General features: G+C 42.0%; 1 protein-coding gene across 1 annotated transcript; it reads left to right on the top strand.

The window, feature by feature from the left end:
• Positions 1–7246: 7246 nt before the first annotated feature.
• On the top strand, positions 7247–7630 carry LOC133066902 (ribonuclease-like). Its single transcript, XM_061158289.1, has one exon. The coding sequence runs from the start codon at positions 7247–7249 to the stop codon at positions 7628–7630; it is 384 nt and encodes a 127-aa protein (XP_061014272.1).
• The last annotated feature ends 16187 nt before the right edge of the window (positions 7631–23817 follow it).

The raw sequence follows: 23817 nt of genomic DNA on the forward strand, positions 1-23817 counted from the left end.
GAGCATGTGGGATTCCAGCTCCCTGACCAGGGGTTGAACCTGCATACCCTGCATTGGAAGGTGAAATCTTAACCACTGGCCTGCCAAGAAAGGTCCTTTTTGGCCCTTTTAGTATCTGATTCTCACTCATAATCGGTGCCAAGCTTGACAAAAGTCTTTTGACAACGAGTCCCTAGGATTGGAAGGGGTGAGAGATTGGAGTAGGAGAGTGATCCGATATTCCCTCCCACTATAACAGCATATCTTTTTGTTTTTGTTTTGTTTAGTTGCTAAGTCGTGTTGGACCTCTTTGAGACCCCATGGACTGTAGCCCCCCAGGCTCCTCTGTCCATGGGATTCTCCACTGGAGTGGGTTGCCATTTCCTTTTCTAGAGGACCTTCCTGACCCAGGGATGAATCCTTTGTCTCCTTCATTGCAGGTGGATTATTTATCACTGAGTCACCTGGGAAGGCACATCAGCATATCTAAACCATAAATAAACCATATCTAAACCACTGCTTCTCCCTTAAAGCAGTTTTGCCTCCCAACTTAACCTTTGTAGAAGGCACTTGCTTCAATTAACTAATCAGAATTTTCTTCAGCTTTCCTTCTTCCTTAAAAATGCAAACAAAACCAGAAACCTGGAAAAAACCAAAACAACAACAACAGATCTATCCTTTTATTAATACTTCTCATAGTTGTGTCTCATAAAATACTGATGAAATAGTCTCTGTGTCCACAGGCACTTCCTAGTTCACATCATCAACACTTCCCTGTGAAGAATCACCTTTAATCTTCCCACCCGTATTTTCTCACTTCCCGGCTACCCCATCACCACCACCTTCATGTTTTACTCCATCCTACACATTGTTAAATATCACACACATCAGGTCCCTCGTCTGTCCCAGATCTTTCATTGTCTCTGAGATTTGCTACTCCGCGCAGTACAGTTCCCCTAGTGCCTGAGGACTCATCCTCACTCTCCTGCCTCTTCCTCCCGCTTTTGTAGTTTGGTCAGGCTAACTTCTGGCCCCACGGTCGCTTCCACCACTGTACTTCCTCTTGTCCTAGAGCCCTCCTGCCCTCCCTGACTGCTCTAGCTTCTATGGGTCTCCCACCTCTTCTGGAAGCCTGCAATACTTTTAGTATCCCACAGTCTAACATGGAACATTGTTTGCTGCTTTTTATAATGTATGTTAGCTTTGTCACTCCAACTTAATCGACATCAGAGAGGAAGTCGGGGCTTTTATGCACCTTCGATAACGCCACAGCTCTGGGCATGGCCTGAGCATACTGTAGGTTCTCATGAAACTTTCTGCTTGTATGTGAGTCACCTGTGACCTTTCCTTTCTCCATAACAGCACAGCATGTTGTTTATACCTTGATTATACCACTTACCAGAGTTTACCTTTTATCAAAGGTGGAGCCCAGACTTGTTTCTTTGGCTGCTCTGGGAGTTCCTTAGGCATAGAGACCATATTGTGCTCATTCCGACTGGTTCACAACATTTCGCAGAGTGCTAGAGTAAGAAGAAGCTCAACAGTGTTTTTTCCAGCGTAAATAATTTTATATAACTGAGGGAAAAGATGTCACATATTTGGAAGACAGATCCATGGAGAGGATAATAGTAAATTGAAAAAAAAAAACAGATTACTATAACCAATTAAGTATTCCATTTATATTAAAACACTTATAATTGTAGTTTAAAATTTTATTTTTAAATTTTATGTACAAGGAACTAATGTTTCTTTCAGTGGGTTGATGTTTTAGATAATCTTTTTAAGGAAAATCATTTAGTATAACTTGATGAATCCTCTTTCCTTTTTCTATTGTTATAAACACTGGCTGCATGTATTGAGGCCATATTTTTGGATCAGGCTATCCCAGTCTGAGCACACTTGTCAAAAGTGAGAACCGTGGGTGAATTTCTAAAGGGGGTTTCAATAGAGTTGTTGGTGATCCATCTCACTTTCAGGGGTGCAGTGAGGCAAAAGATCAGTTGCTTTTTTTGAAATTTCTATTTTATACTGGACTATAGTTGATTCATATATATAGCTGTGTTAATTTCAGGTATAAAGCAAAGTGATTCATTTATACATAGTGGTGGTTTAGTCACCAAGTTGTGTCTGACTCTCTCCAACCCTATGGACTGTAGCCTGCCAGGCTCCTCTGTCCATGGGATTTCCCAGGCAAGAGTACACAGTAGTCATTGTTGAAAGTAAATGTACTCTTTAGGGTGTAGATATTAGTGTTTCAATAAGCATGTGATTATATTAAGGTGGTGGTAGCAGGGAGATAATCTTGGTTCCATTGGGAATCTTAGGTTTTTGTAAATTTATTGGGAAAATAGTTTTTCCTATACTGCTGACATTTCTTTTTGGTAAACAGTATCCTTCTAAAAGAAAATCATGAAGGAGAAATTGAGGTGTGTACATTTCCTCAAATGACCAGCATTGTGTTTGTGAATACTGTGTGTCTTGCAATGAACAATGTGGAAGCTGTTCATTTTCAACCTGAAGTAAAATACTTTCAAGAATTAAAAAAAAATACTGGAGTGGGCTGCCATTTCCTTCTCCAGGGGATCTTCCTTATGAGACGGAAATAAGATGCATTAAATAAAAATGAATTAAATATGAATGTCCTTCCTGGTAGAGATCGTTTGTGAGCTGATTACGAAGAACTTGCATGGACTTCCCTGGAGGTACAGTGAATAAAGAATCTGCCAGCCAATGCAGGGGACATGGGTTTAGTCCTTGGTCCAGGAAGATTCAACGTGCTGCAGAGCAACTAAGTCCATGAGCCACAACTACTGAGGCCCATGCACCTAAATCCCATGCTCTGCAACAAGAGAGGCCACGCATTGAGAAGCCTGTGCCCTGCAACTAGAGAGTAGCCCCCACTCCCATGAGCAGAGAAAAACCAGGCATAGCTATGAAGACCCAGTGCAGCCAAAACTAAATAAGTAAAATAAAATCTCTCCTCCACTAAAAAGAAAAAAAAAAAAAGAACTTGCATGAAAGTTTAACTGTATTCCAAATTTATGAATAGGTAAGAAAATGGCAGTTCCACAAAACTGCAGGTTGTAAGCACAACTTTAACGTTGAAAATGCTGGAAGAAAACATTGTTTAGTGAAACTCATCCCAAAGTTGTTCAAGTCAATAAGGTTATTAAATTCATTGTTTTTTTTTTTTCTCAAAACTTAAACCTGGTGAAGGAGATAAATACATCTTCAAAATTCACTGCTATGAACTTAATCCAGGTTATTATCATCCCTTATGTAGGTCAAGGAGCAACAGTTAGAATCGGACATGGAACAACAGACTGGTTCCAAATCCGGAAAGGAGTACATCAAGGCTGTATATTGTCACCCTACTTATTTAACTTATATGCAGAGTACATCATGAGAAATGCCAGACTGGATGAAGCACAAGCTAGAATCAAGATTTCCGGGAAAAATATCAATAACCTCAGATATACAGATGACACCACACTTATGGCCGAAGGCAAAGAACTAAGGAGCTTCTTGATGAAAGTGAAAGAGGAGAGTGAAAAAAGCTGGCTTAAAACTCAACATTCAGAAAACAAAGATCATGGCATTCGATCCCATCACTTCATGGCAAATAGATGGGGAAACAATGGAAACAGTGACAGACTATTTTTTGGGGCTCCAAAATCACTGCAGATGGTGACTGCAGCCATGAAATTAAAAGATGTTTTCTCTTTGGAAGAAAAGCTATGACCAACCTAGACAACATATTAAAAAGCAGAGACATTACTTTGCTAACAAAGGTCTGTCTAGTCAAAGCTATGGTTCTCCCAGTAGTCATGTATGGATGTGAGAGTTGGACCATAAAAAAGCTGAGTGCCAAAGAATTGATGCCTTTGAACTGTGGTGTTGGAGAAGACTCTTGAGAGTCCCTAGGTCAGCAAGGAGATCCAACCAGTCCATCGTAAAGACAATCAGTCCTGAATATTCACTGGAAGTACTGATTCTAAAGCTGAAACTCCAATACTTTGGCCACCTGATGCCAAGAACTGACTCATTGGAAAAGACCCTGATGCTGGGAGAGATTGAAGGCAGGAGGAGAAGGGGATGACAGAGGATGAGATGGTTGGATGGCATCACCAACTCAATGGACATGAGTTTGAGTAAGCTCCAGGAGTTGGTGATAGACAGGGAATCGTGGCGTGTTGCAGTCCATGGGGTTGCAAAAAGTCGGACACGACTGAGCGACTGAACTGACTGATCACCTCCTAACTGGTTACTGTGTTTTGCCCTCTACAATCCATTCACTATGTAGCAGCAACAGCGACAGTATTAAAACACAAGTTGGATCATGTCGGTGTAAAGCTCTGATTCAGTCAATGGCTTTGGCATTATGATTAGAATGAAATCCATGGTCCTTACAAAGATCTAAATGATCTGGCCTCACGCTATTTATCCTATCTTTTCTTATATTCCTGACCATCACTCTCATTAACTGTGCTCTTCTTGCCTAATTCTTTCACTTTCTTCAAGTCTCAGATTAAAAGCCATGTTTTCACAAAAATTTGTACATGAATGTTCATAGCTGCATTATTCATGATAGCCAAAATTTACAAACACCAAATAATCATCAAATGATGAATGGATACAGAAAATGTGGTATAGCCATACAATGGAATATTATTCAGTCTTTAAAAAGGCATGGTATTCTGGTACATGCTAGAACACAGATGGACCTTAAAGACATTCTTTAAAATGAAAAGCACTTAGAACAAATATTGTAAGATTCCACTTATATGACATACCTAGAATAGGCATTCTAATTATATGATACAGTTCTACATATTTCAAATATTCATTCTACTCTACTACCCACATACTTTTTCATTGCTAGGTAAATATCTCTTTACTTCAGTGTTCTATATCCTGTGGTCTGGGAATAATGGTTCCTGTGCATTAGCATGTGGAAGGTCAGGTGAGGCCTGAATCACACAAAAAGTTCTGGAGCACAGAGGGAGGCCTAGAAGGACTGAGTGGTCAGGCGGAAAGAATCAACAGGCAGAGAAACAGATACAGTGACCTGACTCGATGGACATGAGTTTGAGTAAACTCCGGGAGTTGGTGATGGACAGGGAGGCCTGGCGTGCTGCGGTTCATGGGGTCGCAAAGAGTCGGTCGGACGTGACTGAGTGACTGAACTGAACTGAACTGAACCCAGGAGGTTGACAAAGGCTGCAGAGGTCAGGCAAAGATCAGGCTGCCAAGGCATTGGAGAGCTGTTTTAGTGTGGTTCCAGGGCAAACATTTGGAGAACAAAGCCCTAGCTGTGGTGGAGAGAAGAGAGGTCTTTGGATGTCTGGATCTTAAGTCATAGTAGCTAAGAGGGTGTTCAAGAGAGTGGTTGTCAACGTCACCAGCTTCCTGTTTCTTCCGTCAGATCTTAGGCCCTGCCCATTCTCTTCAACAGTGTCAGCTCCTCCTTACTTCTTTTCTTACTGCCTTTTCCTCTCTGGAAAACTGTAAATATTATTATCCTGAGAACCTTTGATTGCTAGATTCTCTAGTCTGAGAGCCTCAAGGCTACTTAGGGGGTTTAGGGTTTGGGGGAGAGAGAGGTGATGGAGGCTGGCTTGTTGCTTGTGCTGGGTCCAGATTGGCTGAGGAGCTTCTGCTGTTGTTGCAGTTTCTTGCCTTTAAGAGCTGCCTAGCTTCTCCACAGAGGGAACAGGGACCCATTCGCTATATAACTTGTGGCAAAGATAGGACCAGAGAGTGAAGACGAAGGCCAAGAGGCCAGGCTCCTTACCTTTGCTTCTCTTCACACTTCAGGCTGTGTGAGGTCATCTAATCCCAGAGAAACCCTGCTCCCAATGTTTGGACTCATTAAATGCAGCGTAGAATGAGGTATGATTTGGGTATCAGGCCAGAAAGTTTCAGCATCTTGCAACGTCAGAAAGTGATGGGTCAGTACCCAGGTTACTCAACCTCACCCCTTGCAGCCTCCAGCCCCTACAGCTGTGTGCTCTAATAACAAAAGCCAAGAGGAGAGAGGCTCAGAAACCTTTCCAGCCAAGGAATCTCCAGTATCTAACTCTCTAGGAGCGCCAACCTGGGACCAAGTGAAGGAGCGCACACAGGATTGAGACTGGGTATGTGAGGCGTCTCACTGAAGAGGTTGAGGTAGTTGTAGTGACCCTTCTTTGGTCCTAGACAGAGGAGTGGGAAAATAGGAATGTGTAAGGGGCCAAGTGAAGTTCTTATAAGTAGGCAGAATGAGCATGAGAGCAAGGGGTGGTTGTTGAAGCTTTTCTCTTATTCAGGTATGAAGTAGGTTTTCAATGGAAGTGCTTTGTATTTGTAGGTAATGCAGTGGTCTACTGGATTAAACTAAATTAGAACAGAACAGAGAATTTTCCTAGGCCCTAGAGGTTCTAAGATTTGTGTTCAGCCCCATGATGTTGTATGACTTTGGGCAATTCACTCAACTGTTCTGAAAGTCAGTTACTAAAAATGGGTCACCATAATACCTTTCTTACCTTGCAGAGAGGGTGATGACCAATATATATGAGAGTTCTTTGTAAACTCTAAACTATAAAGTCTTGTTATTTAAAGGGTGACCCACGGATAAAAATCATCTGGCAGCTAGTTAGAAATGAAAATCTCAGGTTCCATCCCAAATCTACTGAGTCAGAACCTGTATTTTAACAAGATCCCCAGATAAATGCACATAAAAAATTTACACGTGATCTTAGCCAAAAGGCCAAGAACCGATGCACATAAAAAGTTGAAGAGCATCATTGTAAAGAACTTTTTAAGTTAGTGTTACTGCTTGTGTCAAGATCAAGGATCACCTGAGCTTCAGTTTTGCTCTCTTATGTAAGACCATTAAGGGGTGTAAGGCGCCCACCTCTCTGAGTGATGGATCCCTCTAGCCCAATTTCTTTGATGAGTATAGTCTTAAGGAAGATGATTGAGACTATACTGGGCTGTGGCCGTGGGATGAGAGGAAATGAAGGAAGGAGGACTTGGAAAGAAGAAAGGGAAGATGGATGTTGGAAGGAAGAAAGACTACAGAGGTTTTCTGAAATGAGTGCAAGAAAGCAGCGTTATTGGAGACAAGTAGAGAGCACTTGTAATCCTGGGAGGTGGGGGGTGGACTTCAAGCACATAAAGATCTGGTGTTCTGAGCTAAGAGACAGATTTCTCCTTTTTGCTTTCTTTCTCCATTTTTCTAACAGAAAACATGCCTCTGACATGGACTCTCCTCTTGTTCCTCCTAATGGACCAGCCTGCCTTCTCTGAGGCCCAAGACCTCCTCCATCACCAAACTGACAGGCCCAGAACAAAGATCTCTGCCAAGCACAAATATTACTGTGACATGATGATGAAGGTTCGAGGGCTGGCCACTGATAAGAGCTGTGAGAAGAACAAGACCTCTGTCCACAGTGTGTCGCCCACCACTCGTGGCCTTTGTGAGGGTCCAGCTGTGACGTGTATGAAGACGTCTGAGTTTTACAACTGCCACCTCATCATCTTCAAAGTCATTCAGTGTACTCTCCACCCAGTGGCTGTGCCCCCACACTGTTACTATAAAGGTGTCACCTTCCAGAGGGATGTGAGAATAGTCTGTGCAGGCAAACATCCAATTCATTTGGATGAATAGCCTCTGTAGTCTCCTATCAAGGCTGTCTGCTGCTCTGCTTCACCCCATCTCATTCCCTCTGTGATGTCCTGCTCAATCCCAGCTGCTGTGGATTCCTGCAGCGTCTGGGCTCCCACTGCTCCCTGAGTCCTAGCCCCAACGCCTGCTCTCTCACTGTCAGTCCTGCGGATTTGTGTTAGAGTGATGGTGAAGGCAGAGGGCAGGTGGACTTGTCGTCAGCACCCTTTGGGACTTTCGGTTCTTGTCCTATTTAATTGCTTTGTCCTGGCTGCAGAGGGAGAGAAAGCTGAAGCTAAATTCTTTCCTGGGGCTTGGTCCCTCAATCCCTAGGGTGGAGAGAAAGTCAGAGTGAGTTGTGGGCAGTTATGCCCCAGGGATCTGCTGAGCCCATTTGTCCCTAAACCTGCTGCTTTAATAAAACTCTCAAGGGCACTGACTATGAATGGTTCTGTGTGTTTGAGTTTCCAGTCCCCTTTCATCCAAGGGGGTGGGTAATAGAGAGGGGTTTGGAGGGAAACCCTCCTGTGCAGAAACAAATCCCAGAAGTGTTAAACACCAGCAGTGGGTAAGTGAAAGTGTGAAAATGGGCATGCATTTACACATATACACATTGTATTATGTATAACTGGCTTATATATTATAATATATATTATATTCAACACAATGAATTAGGAACATGACTTGGTACAAACTTTTGGGGAAGTAACATAGTAGTATCTATTAGTATTAAAACTATGTAACAATATTTTATTATAATCATCAAACTTGCTAAGAGACTATATCTTAATTATTTCAACCACTAAAAATAAATGATAATTATGTGACATGAAAGAGGTGCAGAGTATCAATTCAATGACAATCATACTATAATATATAAACGTATCAAATCAACATATTGTATACCTTTAATTTACAAATGTTATATGTCAAATAACATTTTAACAAAAAACTCACAAAACCTCATATGTATCAAGGATGCTTATATGAGTGTTCTGTGCACTTACTTTAATAAGAATGTCCCTTCAGGGACTGGACATATTAGTAACAGCTATTCTCTAATGGATTTAAAGACCATTTAATAAAGATGTTTATATATAAATAAAAACTATATATCCCCTTTGATATAAAAAAACCAAACTTTAAAATCTATCCTTGAATTTCCCTGGTGGCACAGTGGCTAAGAATCCACCTGCCAATGCAGGAGACATGGGTTGAATCCCTGGTATGGGAAGATCCCACATACCACAGAGCAACTAAGCCTGTGTACCACAAATCATTGAGCCTTCACTCTAGAGCCTGAGAGCTGCAACTACTGAGCCCATGTGCCACAACTACCGAAGCCTGTGCATCCTAGAACCCATGCTCTGCATCAAGAAAAGTCACTGCAATGAGAACCTGTGCATTACAACTAGAGAGTCAGTTCAGTTCAGTTGCTCAGTCGTGTCCAACTCCCTGCAACCCCATGGACTGCAACTCGCCAGGCTTCCCTGTCCATCACCAACCCCTGGAGCTTACTCAAACTCATGTCCATCGAGTCGGTGATGCCATCCAACTATCTCATCCTCTGTCGCCCCTTCTCCACCTGCCTTCAATCTTTCCCAGCATCAGGGTCTTTTTCAAAGAGTCGGTTCTTTGCACCAGGTGGCCAAAGTATTGGAGTTTCAGCTTCAGCATCAGTCCTTCCAATGAATATTCAGGACTGATTTCCTTTAGGATGGACTGGTTGGATCTCCTTGCAGTCCAAGGGACTCTTAAGAGTCTTCTCCAACACAACTGTTCAAAAGCATCAGCTCTTTAGTGCTTAACTTTCTTTATAGTCCAACTCTCACATCCATACTTGACTACTAGAAAAACCATAGGTTTGACTAGATGGACCTTTGTTGGCAAAGTAATGTCTCTGCTTTTTAATATGCTGTCTAGGTTGGTCAAAACTTTTCTTCCAAGGAGCAAGCGTCTTTTTTTTTTTTGTAAGCGTCTTTTAATTTTATGGCTGCAGTCACCATCTGCAGTGATTTTGGAGCCCCACCCCACCCTCAAAATAGTCTGTCACTGTTTCCATTGTTTCCCCATCTATTTGCCATGCAGTGATGGGACCGGATGCCATGATCTTAGTTTTCTGAATGTTGAGTTTTAAGTCAACTTTTTCACTCTCCTCTTTCACTTTCATCAAGAGGCTCTTTAGTTCTTCTTCACTTTCTGCCATAAGTGTCATCTGCCATGGTGTCATCTGCCTATCTGCTGCTGCTGCTAAGTTGCTTCAGTCGTGTCCGACTCTGTGTGACCCCATAGACGGCAGCCCACCAGGCTCCGCTGCCTCTGGGATTCTCCAGGCAAGAACACTGGAGTGGGTTGCCATTTCCTTCTCCAATGCATGAAAGTGAAATGTGAAAGTGAAGTCGCTCAGTTGTATCCAACTCTTTGCGACCCCATGGACTGCAGCCTACCAGGCTCTTCCATCCATGGGCTTTCCCAGGCAAGAGTACTGGAGTGGGTTGCCATTGCCTTCTCTGCATCTGCCTATCTGAGGTTATTGATATTTCTCCCAGCAATCTTGATTCCAGTTTGTGCTTCATCCAGCCCGGCATTTTGCATGAAGTAGTCTGCATATAAGTTAAATAAGCAGGGTGACTATATATACCCTTGATGGACTCCTTTTTCCGATTTGGAACCAGTCTGTTGTTCCATGTCCGGTTCTAACTGTTGCTTCTTGATGTGCATACAGATTTCTCAGGAGGCAGGCAAGGTGGTCTGGTATTCCCATCTCTTGAAGAATTTCCCAGTTTGTTGTGATCCACACAGTCAAAGGCTTTGGAGTAGCCAATAAAACAAAAGTAGATGTTTTTCTGGAACTCTCTTGCTTTTTCAATGATCCAGCGGATGTTGGTAATTTGATCTCTGGTTCCTCTGTCTTTTCTAAATCCAACTTGAACATCTGGAAGTTCATGGTTCATGTATTGTTGAAGCCTGGCTTGGAGAATTTTGAGTATTACTTTACTAGTGTGAATTTACTGACTAGTGTGAATTTAACTCAGATGACCATTATATCTACTACTGTGGGCAAGAATCCCTTAGAAGAAATGGAGTAGACATCAGAGTCAACAAAAGAGTCCAAAATGCAGTATTTGGATGCAATCTCAAAAACGACAGAATGATCTTTGTTTGTTTCCAAGGCAAACCATTCAATATCATGGTAATCCAAGCCTATGCCCCAACCAGTAATGCTGAAGAAGCTGAAGTTGAACGGTTCTGTGAAGACCTACAAGACCTTTTAGAACTAACACCCAAAAAAGATGTCCTTTTCATTATAGGGGACTGGAATGCAAAAGTAGGAAGTCAAGAAACACCTGGAGTAACAGGCAAATTTGGCCTTGGAGTACAAAACGAAGCTGGTCAAAGGCTAACAGTTTTGCCAAGAGAAAACACTGGTCATAGTAAACACCCTCTTCCAACAACACAAGAGAAGACTCTACACTTGGATATCACTAGATGGTCAATACCGAAATCAGATTGATTATATTCTTTGCAGCCAGAGATGGAGAAGTTCTATACAGTCAGCAAAAACAAGACCGAGAGCTGACTGTGGCTCAGATCATGAACTCCTTATTGCCAAATTCAGACTTAAATTGAAGAAAGTAGGGAAAACCACTAGACCATTCAGGTATGACCTAAATCAAATCCCTTATGACTATACAGTGGAAGTGACAAATAGATTCAAGGGATTAGTTCTGATAGACAGAGTGTCTGAAGAACTATGGACAGAGGTTTGTGACATTGTACAGGAGGCAATTTGAGCATTCTATGGGATTGCCTTTCTTTGGGATTGGGATGAAAACTGACCTTTTCCAGTTCTGTGGCCACTGCTGAGTTTTCCAAATTTTCTGGCATATTGAGTGCAGCACTTTCACAGTGTCATCTTTCAGGATTTGAAATAGCTCAACTGGAATTCCATCACCTCCACCAGCTTTGTTTGTAGTGATGGTTTTTAAGGCCCACTTGACTTCACATTCCAGGATGTCTGGCTCTAGGTGAGTGATCACACCATCATGATTATCTGGGTCGTGAAGATCTTTTTTGTACAGTTCTTCTGTGTATTCTTGCCACGTCTTCTTAATATCTTCTGTTTCTGTTAGGTATATACCATTTCTGTCCTTTATCGAACCCATCTTTGCATGATATGTTCCCTTTGGTATCTCTAACTTTCTTGAAGAGCTGTCTAGTCTTTCCCATTCTGTTGTTTTCCTCTATTTCTTTGCATTGATAACTCAGGAAGGCTTCCTTATCTCTCCTTGCTATTCTTTGGAACTCTGCATTCAAATGGGAATATCTTTCCTTTTCTCCTTTGCTTTTCACTTCTCTTCTTTTCACAGCTATTTGTAAGGCCTCCTCAGACAGCCATTTTGCCTTTTTGCATTTCTTTTCCATGGGGATGGTCTTGATCCCTGGCTCCTGTACAATGTCACAAACCTCCATCCATAGTTCATCAGGCACTCTGTCTATCAGAACTAATCCTTTGAATCTATTTGTCACTTCCACTGTATAGTCATAAGGGATTTGATTTAGGTCATACCTGAATGGTCTAGTGGTTTTCCCTACTTTCTTCAATTTAAGTCTGAATTTGGCAATAAGGAGTTCATGATCTGAACCACAGTCAGCTCTCGGTCTTGTTTTTGCTGACTGTTTAGAGCTTCTCCATCTTTGGCTGCAAAGAATATAATCATTCTGATTTCGGTGTTGACCATCTGGTGATGTCCATGTCTAGAGTCTTCTCTTGTGTTGTTGGAAGAGGGTGTTTGCTATGACCACTGTGTTCTCTCGGCAAAACTCTATTAGCCTTTGCCCTGCTTCATTCCATACTCTAAGGCCAAATTTGCCTGTTACTCCAGGTGTTTCTTGACTTCCTACTTTTGCATTCCAGTCCCCTATAATAAAAAGGACATCTTTTTTGGGTGTTAGTTCTAAAAGGTCTTGTAGGTCTTCATAGAACCGCTCAACTTCAGCTTCTTCAGCATTACTGGTTGGGGCATAGACTTGGGTTACCATGATATTGAATGGTTTGCCTTGGAAACGAACAGAGATCATTCTGTCGTTTTTGAGATTGCACCCAAGTACTGCATTTCGGACTCTTTTTGACCATGATGTCTACTCCATTTCTTCTAAGGGATTCCTGCCCACAGTAGTAGATATAATGGTCATCTGAGTTAAACTTACCCATTCCAGTCCATTTTAGTTCCCTGATTCCTAGAATGTTGACGTTCACTCTTGCTATCTCCTGTTTTGACCACGTCCAATTAGCCTTGATTCATGGACCTAACATTCCAGGTTCCTATGCAATATTGCTCTTTACAGCATCGGACCTTGCTTTTATCACCAGTCACATCCACAACTGGGTGTTGTTTTTGCTTTGACTCCATCCGTTCATTCTTTCTGGAGTTATTTCTCCACTGATCTCCAGTAGCATAATGGGCACCTACCGACCTGGGGAGTTCTTCTTTCAGTATCCTATCATTTTGCCTTTTCATACTGTTCATGGGGTTCTCAAGGCAAGAATACTGAAGTGGTTTGCCATTCCCTTCTTCAGTGGACCACATTCTGTCAGACCTCTCCACCATGACCCGTCCGTCTTGGGTGGCCCCCCACAGCATGGCTTAGTTTCATTGAGTTAGACAAGACTGTGGTCCTGTGATCTGATTGGCTAGTTTTCTGTGATTATGGTTTCAGTGTTTCTGCCCTCTGATGCTCTCTTATAACACTTACCGTCTTATTGGGTTTCTCTTACCTTGGACGTAGTGTTATCTCTTCATGGCTACTCCAGCAAAGCACAACCGCTGCTCCTTACCTTGGATGAGGGGTATCTCCTCACAGCCGCCCCTCCTGACCTTGAATGTGGAGTAGCTCCTCTAGGCCCTCCTGCGCCCACTCAGCTGCCGCTCCTTGGAGGTAGGGTAGCTCCTCTCTGCCACTGCCCCTGACCTCGGATGTGGGGTAGCTCATCTAGGCCGCTCCTGTGCTGTCACAGCCTGGCGCTCTTGGTCGCTGCTCCTGACCTTGGGCGAGGGGTAGGTCCTCATGGCCATGCTAACTTCCAGATGTTCAAGCTCGTTTTAGAAAAGGCAGAGGAACCAGAGATCAAATTGCCAACATCTGCTGGATCATGAAAAAAGCAAGAGAGTTCCAGAAAAACATCTATTTCTGCTTTATTGACTACTCCAAAGCCTTTGACTGTGTGGATCACAATAGACTGTGTGGATCACAATAAACTGTGGAAAATTCTGAAAGAGATGGGAATACCAGACCACCTGACCTGCCTCTTGAGAAACCTGTATGCAGGTCAGGAAGCAACAGTTAGAACTGGACATGGAACAACAGACTGGTTCCAAATAGGAAAACGAGTACGTCAAGGCTGTATATTGTCACCCTGCTTATTTAACTTATATGCAGAGTACAATATGAGAAATGTTGGGCTGGAAGAAGCACAAGCTGGAATCAAGATTGCCGGGAGAAATATCAATAACCTCAGATAGGCAGATGACACCACCCTTATGGCAGAAAGTGAAGAGGAACTAAAAAAAACCTCTTGATGAAAGTGAAAGAGGAGAGTGAAAAAGTTGGCTTAAAGCTCAACATTCAGAAAACTAAGATCATGGCATCTGGTCCCATCACTTCATGGGAAATAGATGGGGAGACAGTGGAAACAGTGTCAGACTTTATTTTTTTGGGACTCCAAAATCACTGCAGATGGTGATTGCAGCCATGAAGTTAAAAGACACTTACTCCTTGGAAGGAAAGTTATGACCAACCTAGATAGCATATTAAAAAGCAGAGACATTACTTTGCCAACAAAGGTCTGTCTAGTCAAGGCTATGGTTTTTCCAGTGGTCATGTATGGATGTGAGAGTTGGACTGTGAAGAAAGCTGAGCGCTGAAAAATTGATGCTTTTGAACTGTGGTGTTGGAGAAGACTCTTGAGAGTCCCTTAGACTTCAAGGAGAGTCAACCAGTCCATCCTAAAGGAGATCAGTCCTAGAAGGACTGATGCTGAAGCTGAAACTCCAGTACTTTGGCCACCTCATGAGAAGAGTTGACTCATTGGAAAAGACCTTGCTGCCAGGAGGGACTGGGGGCAGGAGGAGAAGAGGACGACAGAGGATGAGATGGTTGGTATGGACATGGGTTTGAGTAAACTCCGGGAGTTGGTGATAGACAGGGAGGCCTGGTGTGCTGCGATTCATGGGGTCACAAAGAGTCGGACACGACTGAGAGACTGAATTGAACTGAACAGGAGGCAGGGATCAAGACCATCCCTAAGAAAAAGAAATGCAAAAAGGCAAAATGGTTGTATGACGAGGGCTTACAAATAGCTGAGAAAAGAAGAGAAGCAAAAGGCAAAGGAGAAGAGGAAAGATATACCCATTTGAATGCAGAGTTCCAAAGAATAGCAAGAAGAGATAAGAAAGCCTTCCTCAGTGATCAATGGAAAGAAATAGAGGAAAACAATAGAATGGGAAAGACTAGAGATCTCTTCAACAAAATTAGAGATACCAAGGGAACATTTCATGCGAAATGGGCACAATAAGGGACAGAAATGGTATGGGCATTTCAGAAGCACAAGATATTAAGAAGAGGTGTCAAGAATACACAGAAGAACTATACAAAAAAGATCTTCACAAAAAGATAACCACGATGGTGCTATCACTCATCTAGAGCCGGACATCCTGGACTGCGAAGTAAAGTGGGCCTTAAGAAACATCACTACGAACAAAGCTAGTGGAGGTGATGGAATTCCAGTTGAGCTATTTCAAATCCTAAAAGATGATGCTGTGAAAGTACTGCACTTAATATACCAGCAAATCTGGCAAACTCAGCAGTGGCCACAGGACTGGAAAAGGTCAGTTTTCATTCCAATCCCAAAGAAAGGCAATGCCAAAGAATGTTCAAACTACTGCACAATTGCACTCATCTAACAACTAGAGAGTAACCTAACACCTCCTATTAAAGGAAAGCCTGCACAGTGAGGAAGACCCAGTCTAGCCAAAAAGAAATAAAACCTGTCCTTACTAAAAGTCATAATATCTAAGGGTATTTTTAGATGCATTTAGATATTTATTTCAGCTTTGTTCATAGTGACCAAAACTCAAAACACTCTATAACATTCACAAAGATGAACGATTAAGTAAGTTACAAAAATCATCTGGAGTAATACTGTACAGCTACTCAGAAAGAATGAGTTAGAACCATATGTACTAACGTGAAGGAATGAACATTATATTTTATAATGTGGAGGAAAGGAAAGAGAGCTGTCATTCAACAGTTGGTTGCTCAAAGAAGTGAAGTGTTAGTTGTTCGGTTGTGTCTGACTCTTCAAGACACCATGGACTGTAGCCCGCCACCCTCCTCTGTCCATGGGATTCTCTGGCAAGGATATTGGAATGGGTTGCCATTTCCTTCTCTAGGAGACTTTCCAACCCAGGGACTGAACTTGGATGTCCTGCATTACAGGCAGATTTTTCACTGTCTGAGCCACGAGAGAAGCCTATAATGTGGAGGGGGGATAGCAAATTGTAGAAAAATGTATATAATAATGTATATAAAATATAAAATAAAAAAGTCACTAGAGGGAATTGCCTGGTTTCCCAGTGCTTAGAACTCTCCATTTTAGGGGGCGTGGGTTCAATTCCCACTTGGGGTACTAAGATCCTTTAAACTGTGAGGCCAAAATGGAGGGCAGAGGTCCTCTGGGGACAAAAAGAGAATCCTTTAGAAGATATAATGACTGAAAATTTGTAAAAACTCAAGGAGAGAGGCACGAGCAAGAGAACAAGAAAGGTAACCAATTACGATGTGTAGTGACAGCATTCTTAACTGGCCATATGAGCAACATTTACACAATCATAATATAATACCCTTTTCATACTGTTCATGGGGTCCTTAAGGCAAGAATACTGAAGTGGTTTGCCATTCACTTTCCAGTGGACTGCATTTTGTCAGAACTCTCCACCATGACCCATCCGTCTTGGGTGGCCCTACCTGGCATGACTCATAGTTACATTGAGTTAGACAAGGCTCTGGTCCATGTGATCACATTGGTTAGTTTTCTGGGATTGTGATTTTCAGTCTGTCTTCCCTCTGATGAAGAAGGATAAGAGGCTTATGGAAGCTTCCTGATGGGAGAGACTGACTGAGGGGAAAGTGGGTGTTGTTCTCATGGGTGCAGACATGCTCAGTAAATCTTTAATCCAATTTTCTGTTGATGGGTGGGGCTGTGTTCCCTCCATGTTACTGACCTGGGGCCAAACTATGGTGGAGGTAATGAAGATAATGGCAACCTCCTTCAAAAGGTCCCAGCACACACTGCTACCACTCAATGCCCCCAACCGTGCAGCAGGCCATCTGGTCCCATCACTTCATGGCAAATAGAGGGGGAAACAATGGAAACAGTGACAGACTTTATTTTTTGGGGGCTCCAAAATCACTGCAGATGGTGATTGCAGCCATGAAGTTTAAAAGACTTGCTCCTTGGAAGAAAAGTTATGACCAACCTAGATAGCATGTTAAAAAGCAGAGACATTACTTTGCCAACAAAGGTCCGTCTAGTCAAAGCTATGGTTTTTCCAGCAGTCATGAATGGATGTGAGATTTGGACTATAAAGAAAGCTGAGCACCGAAGAATTGATGCTTTTGAACAGTGGTGTTGGAGAAGACTCTTGAGAGTCCCTTGGACTGCAAGAAGATCCAACCAGTCCATCTTAAAGGAAATCAGTTCTGAATGTTCAATGGAAGTACTGATGCTGAAGCTGAAACTCTGGCCATCTGATGCAAAGAACTGACTCGTTTGAAAAGACCCTGATGTTGGGAAAGACTGAAGGCGGGAGGAGAAGGAGACTACAGAGGATGAGGTGGCTGGATGGCATCACCGACTCGATGGACATGGGTTTAAGTAAACTCTGGGAGTTGGTGATGGACAGGGAGGCCTGGTATGCTGCAGTCTATGGGATTGCAGAGTTGGACACGACTGAACGACTGAACTGAATTGAATGTAATACTCTTTAGGTAAATTGTTTTTAGTGGTTTTATATATTTGGAATTATCATAAACAGAGTAATGAAGGTCTACTGGTGGTTATGGAATGGAATAAAAATATTATCAACTTTGACAATTAAAAAGCACAGATGCCAGAAGTCTGGAGGTGAAGATAGAGAGGTGGAGGAGAGGATGGGAGATGTAATAAATATTCTTTTATAAAGTGAAGGGCAAGAGATTTAATTATATTCACTAATTAGACAAACTTATTGAGTATCTGCTACATTCTAGGCATTCTTCTTCCCATTAAAAATTCAGTGGTGAACAAAACAGATACAGATCTCTGCCCACTTACCAAGGTGGATGATAGAAGAGTTATGGTTGCATCCATAGTTTATGTCAACAATGGATGGTGAATTGGTCCACAACACATCCCAAGATTGCAGAAATGGGCACATCCTGGGTGTGGCAGTCATGGAGGTGTCACTGGGATCTCCTTTCAAGAAAGAAATAAGCCAGTATATGTGTCCCAGTGAGAAAATATACCTTTATCCTTCAAGAGAGGGAAGATGACATTGAGGTTTCCACTTGGTCTTATTTATTTCCATCTTTCTATATTGTCAGGTATTTTAATTCAGATTCTCTTGGAAGCTGGGAGAGGGCAATGGCAACCCACTCCAGTGTTCTTGCCTGGAAAATCCCAGGGATGGTGAAGCCTGGTGGGCTGCCGTCTATGGGCTCACATAGAGTTGAACACGACTGAAGCAACTTAGCAGCAGCAGCAGGAGGCTGATTTTTAAGAGTCAGAATAGCAGACCTAGAGGGATAAGGAAGCAAGGCTGGGTAGGAAGAGCCTCAGACTGCCGTGCAGTTCTGAGAAAGTCCCAGGCAGCCCAATGAGAGGTGTGGGGCAGAGGCTGCTTAGAGTTGGGCAGAAACAGCTTGACCCTAGGTGGCCTCACTGCACTTTCACTGGCTGGGGACAGTGCCCTTCCAATGCTGTGGTATCCCCAAAGATGTGCCTCTTGCAGCTGATTTCTAGCAAATCACCCATTTTATCCAGTATGAAAATTGAGAAAGTTGAGAAGCTTTTAAGTACCTGGCTAAGATGACCTCCAAGATTTTTGCCCTCTGGTATGTATACTCTCTTCCAGTTATTCAGTCAAACACAATCAAAATTTCTTCTAGCTGTTGATATGAAGGGAGTTTGCAGATGTAATTAAGGCTCCAAATGAGTTGATCTTAAAATAGGAAGATTATCCTCTTTGGACCTGACTTAATCAGGTAAGATCTCGGGCAATCAGGACTGCATTCTTCATGGAGAGAGAGACTCAAAACATGAGAGGGATTCCAAGTGAGGGTGAGTCTCCATTGCTGGCCTTGAAGATGGAGAGGGCCATATGGCAAGGAATTCAGGCAGGGGGCTGAGAATGCCCTAGAGGCTGAGAATGTCCTTTAGCTGACAGTCAACAAGGGAACAGGGACCCAAGGCTTACAATGGCCAGGAACTGAGTTCTGCTATAATCATGTGAGCTAGGATGACAACCAGGAACTCCAGGTAAGAATGCAGCTCAGGAACTCCTTGATTTTAGCCCTATGATATTCTAAGTAGAGAACCAAGTCCTTCTATGCTTGGATTTGTGACCTATAAAACCATGAACTAATAAAAGGGCTTTGTTTTAAGCTGCTAAAATTGAATTAAATCCAGACTTCCTACATAGTTTCCAAAGTTTTAAGGTGAAAAGACAGCCTTCAAAATGGTAGAAAATAATAGCAAATGAAACAACTGACAAAGAATTAATCTCAAAAATATACAAGCAGCTCCTGCAGCTCAATTCCAGAAAAATAAGTGACCCAATCAAAAAACAGGCCAAAGAACTAAACAGATGTTTCTCCAAAGAAGACAAACAAATGGCTAACAAACACATGAAAAGATGCTCAACATCACTTATTATCAGAGAAATGCAAATAAAACCACAATGAGGTACCATTACACGCCAATCAGGATGGCTGCTATCCAAAAGTTTACAAGCAATAAAGGCTGGAGAGGGTATGGAGAAAAGGGAACCCTCTTACACTGTTGATGGGAATGCAAACTAGTACAGCCACTATGGAGGACGGTGTGGAGATTCCTTAAAAAGCTGGAAATAGAACTGCCATATGACCCAGCAATCCCACTCCTGGGCATACACACCAAGGAAACTAGATCTGAAAGAGACACGTGAACTCCAGTGTTCATCGCAGCACTGTTTATAATTGGCAGGACATGGAAGCAACCTAGATGCCCATCAGCAGACGAATGGATAAGGAAGCTATGGTACATATACACAATGGAATATTACTCAGCCATTAAAAAGAATTCATTTGAATCAGTCCTAATGAGATGGATGAAACTGGAGCCCCTTATACAGAGTGAAGTAAGCCAGAAAGATAAAGACCAATACAGTATACTAACGCATATATATGGAATTTAGAAAGATGGTAACGATAACCCTATATGCAAAACAGAAAAAGAGACACAGATGTACAGAACAGACTTTTGGACTCTGTGGGAGAAGGCGAGGGTGGGATGTTCAGAGAGAAAAGCATTGAAACAAGTATACTATCAAGGGTGAAACAGATCACCAGCCCAGGTTGAATGCAGGAGACAAGTGTTCAGGGCTGGTGCACTGGGAAGACCCAGAGGGATGGGATGGGAAGGGAGGCGGGAGGGGGTATCGGGATGGGGAACACATGTAAATCCATGGCTGATTCATGTCAATGTATGGCAAAAACCACTACAATATTGTAAAGTAATTAGCCTCCAACTAATAAAAATAAATGAAAAAAAAATCACTTCTTATTCCATCAAAAAAAAAAAAAAAACTTTTATTATGAGGATTTCCAAACACACATGACCAACCTAGACGGCATTTTAAAAAGCAGAGACATTACTTTGCCAACAAAGGTCCGTCTAGTCAAAGCTATGATTTTTTCAGTAGTCATGTATGGATGTGAGAGTTGAACTGTAAATAAAGCTGAGCACTGAAGAACTGATGCTTTTGAACTGTGGTGTTGGAGAAAACTCCTGAGAGTCCCTTGGACTGCAAGGAGATGAAACAGTCAATCCTGAAGGAACTCAGTCCTGAATATTCATTGGAAGGACTGATATTGAAGCTGAAACTCCAATACTTTGGCCACCTGATGTGAAAAACTGACTTATTTGAAAAGACCCTGATGCTGGGAAAGATTGAAGGCGGGAGGAGAAGGGGACGACAGAGGAAGAGATGGTTGGATGGCATCATTGACTTGATGGACATGAGTTTGAGCAGGCTCTGGGAGTTGGTGATGGATAAGGAAGCCTGGTGTACTGCATGCAGTCCATGGGGTCGCAGAGTCGGACATGACTGAGTGACTGAACTGAAACACACATGAGTAAATAGAATGAATTCCTACCTTCAGCTAGCTTCAATGGACATATGGCCTTTCTCATCTATATTCCTTTTTCTCTCTCCTCCTGCCCTTTCCTTAAAAGATTTTATATTTTATTTTTAATCGTAAAATACATATAAAATTTACCAGCTTCCATTTTTAAGTGTTTATTTAGTTCAGTAGTGTTAAGTATATTTACCTTGTACAACCAATCTCTAGAACTCCTTGCATCTTGCAAAACTGAAATTCTGTTAGCTATCCATTCCCTCTACCTTCAGGCCCTGGCAACCACCATTCTAATTCTGTCTCCATGAATTTGACTATTTTAGGGATCTCATATAAGAGGAATTCGTATAGACTCTAAGAGTCTTTTTGTCATAGGCTTATTTTACTTAGCATAATGCTTTAAAGATTCATCCATGCTGTAACTGGTTTCATAATTTTCTTTTTTTTTTAAAGGCTGAATAATGTTCCATTGTGTGTATGTATCACATTTTGCTTATCCAAACAAAATCTGTTCAGGGACACAAGGGTTGTTTTCACGTTTTGGTGACTGTGAATAATATTGTTACGAACATGGGTGTACAGATATCTTTGAGGTCCTACTTTCAACTCGTTTAGGTATATACCCAGAAATGGGATTACTGGATCATATGGTAATTCTAGTTTTAATGTTTTTAGTAACTGCCAAACTGTTTTACAAAGTGACTGCCCCATTGTACAGTCCAACATACAGTGACCAAGTAGCCTACAGTAACCTTAAACTGACTCTTGGCCCCTCATGTGACTACATACTCTAGATAGGAGCCCTCAGAGTCACAAGCAAATTGAAGTTCCTAGTATGACTCCCCCAACACCCTATTGATCAACCAGCTGTCTTGCTTCTAGCACTTTCCCCTTACATGCCCTTTAGATGAGAACCACATGTGGCTTTCCAAAACTCTGCCCTGTTGGTTTGTATTTATTAACCTGGGCTTAGCCTGGAACCTCAAACACTCTGTACACCAACCTGAATAAAGGCATATGCCCTAGGTCGTGTCGTTCTCTATCTGCATTCTGCCTTGCCCTCCCCATATGGCCCCTTGAGTCTTGCGGGGTACTGTCTCCAGGACCTGTAAGTAATAATAAACTTCTCTATTTCAAGACCTGTATGTTCTGTTGTTGAACCATGTTTTTTTATCTGGCACCTTGTGGTCCACTTAATAAGTGTTAATTTAACACATTCATAACAGTGTCCAATCAACTTTTTGAACAAATGTTTGCTTCAGTATTAGCTCATGTTGATCAGTATTTTTGTTACACATTTACAGATCACTTTAATGTTATTTTGTTAATTGTTAAGACAACAGCTATGATAGCAATTGTGGGAAGCACCTGGGAAAACAGGAACAAGAGGTATAATAGCCTTGGGAAAGTTTTTGGGTTCCTGAGCTATAGATTTAAGCTTATTTTTGTGATGCACAATTCAACCACTTTATTTGTTAATTATTTTGAAGGATTAAGGTATTTCACAAATAATATTCTAATTTGAGGGAATTGACCTCAAAAGTATTTGTTTTCTGAAGAGAATATTAGGAAATTGTGTGGATCGGCTTCATTCAATGGATAACAGTTAGTGTTCTGTCTCCTGTATGAAGTAGATGAATTTGTGAGTCCTTTGGAGATAAAAATTAACATGACCAAACTGTTGACTCTGTGCTATGACCAAGAGAGTTTGCTTTATATTGATAGATAGCATGATTTCATCACATGGATGAAGAAATCATTCAATACAAAAAGCTGCACAATAAGGCAGAAGCATAATAAGTTTAGGAGATGCTAAGTGATTGAAACCAGAGATACTGCAAACAGTTTGCCCACATTGCTTAGCCTCTAGTCAACTCCATGAGAGCTTGTCAACCTCGTGAATCTAATTTTGATATGGAATACTGATTTGGATAAATTATCCTGCTGCCCTAATTAATTGTCCTCTTTTCTTTTAAAAGGAAATTTCATATTGAGCTTTATTTTTTGGTGTGGGGTAATTATTGAGTCATTTGGAGAGACTTAATTGTATTCTCTTTTTTGGATTTTTAATTTGCTTTGGATTGTGAAAGTACCAGTTTAAGAGAAGGTTTATTTCTTCAGCAGGCAAGGCGGGCTAAGTACTTTAGTTCCTCTTCACATCCCATAGGGGCGTCAGTATGTCCCCAAAGTCAGGCCTGTAAAGATGCACACGGCAGGGATTCTACAGCTTCTTTTTATTTCTTTTTATTTTTTGGTGGCCATATGTGGGATCTTAGGTCCCTGACCAGGAATTGAACCCACACCCACTGTTTAACCACTGGACCACCAAGAAATCCCTGTAGTTTTTTCCCTAGCACTAGCTCCTGAGGTATATATACAGGCGGAGCAGAACTGAAGAACATTCTCCTGTCAGAAGAACCACGATTCATCTTATGAGGGGGTAAGCAATGTGCCTATGGGTCAAAGGCCCATTGGATGCTTCCGGTATGCCAATCCTCTGGATGTCTGAATGTGCCAGGCTTCCTTCTAATGGGCTCAGTCTCACTCCCCACTCTTGGAGCAGCTGAAGGTTGTTTATCTGAAAGAGACAGTAAGGAACTGCTACAAAGTATTTTACTTTTAACTGTATTTAGTCCTGTTGTACTGGTGTTATGTGGCCATATACAAGAGAGAAAGGAAAAAAACTCACTGAAATCTAAACATTAGAATAAATTGTAAATGTGAAGGGTCATCCCAGTGGGGGAGCGACCCTT

This window comes from Dama dama, chromosome 12 (assembly GCF_033118175.1).
Source record: "Dama dama isolate Ldn47 chromosome 12, ASM3311817v1, whole genome shotgun sequence".
Taxonomy (NCBI): domain Eukaryota; kingdom Metazoa; phylum Chordata; class Mammalia; order Artiodactyla; family Cervidae; genus Dama; species Dama dama.

Excerpts from the sequence above, each read along its gene's own strand:
- LOC133066902 (XM_061158289.1), top strand. The coding sequence starts at position 7,247 with ATGGACCAGCCTGCCTTCTCTGAGGCCCAAGACCTCCTCCATCACCAA.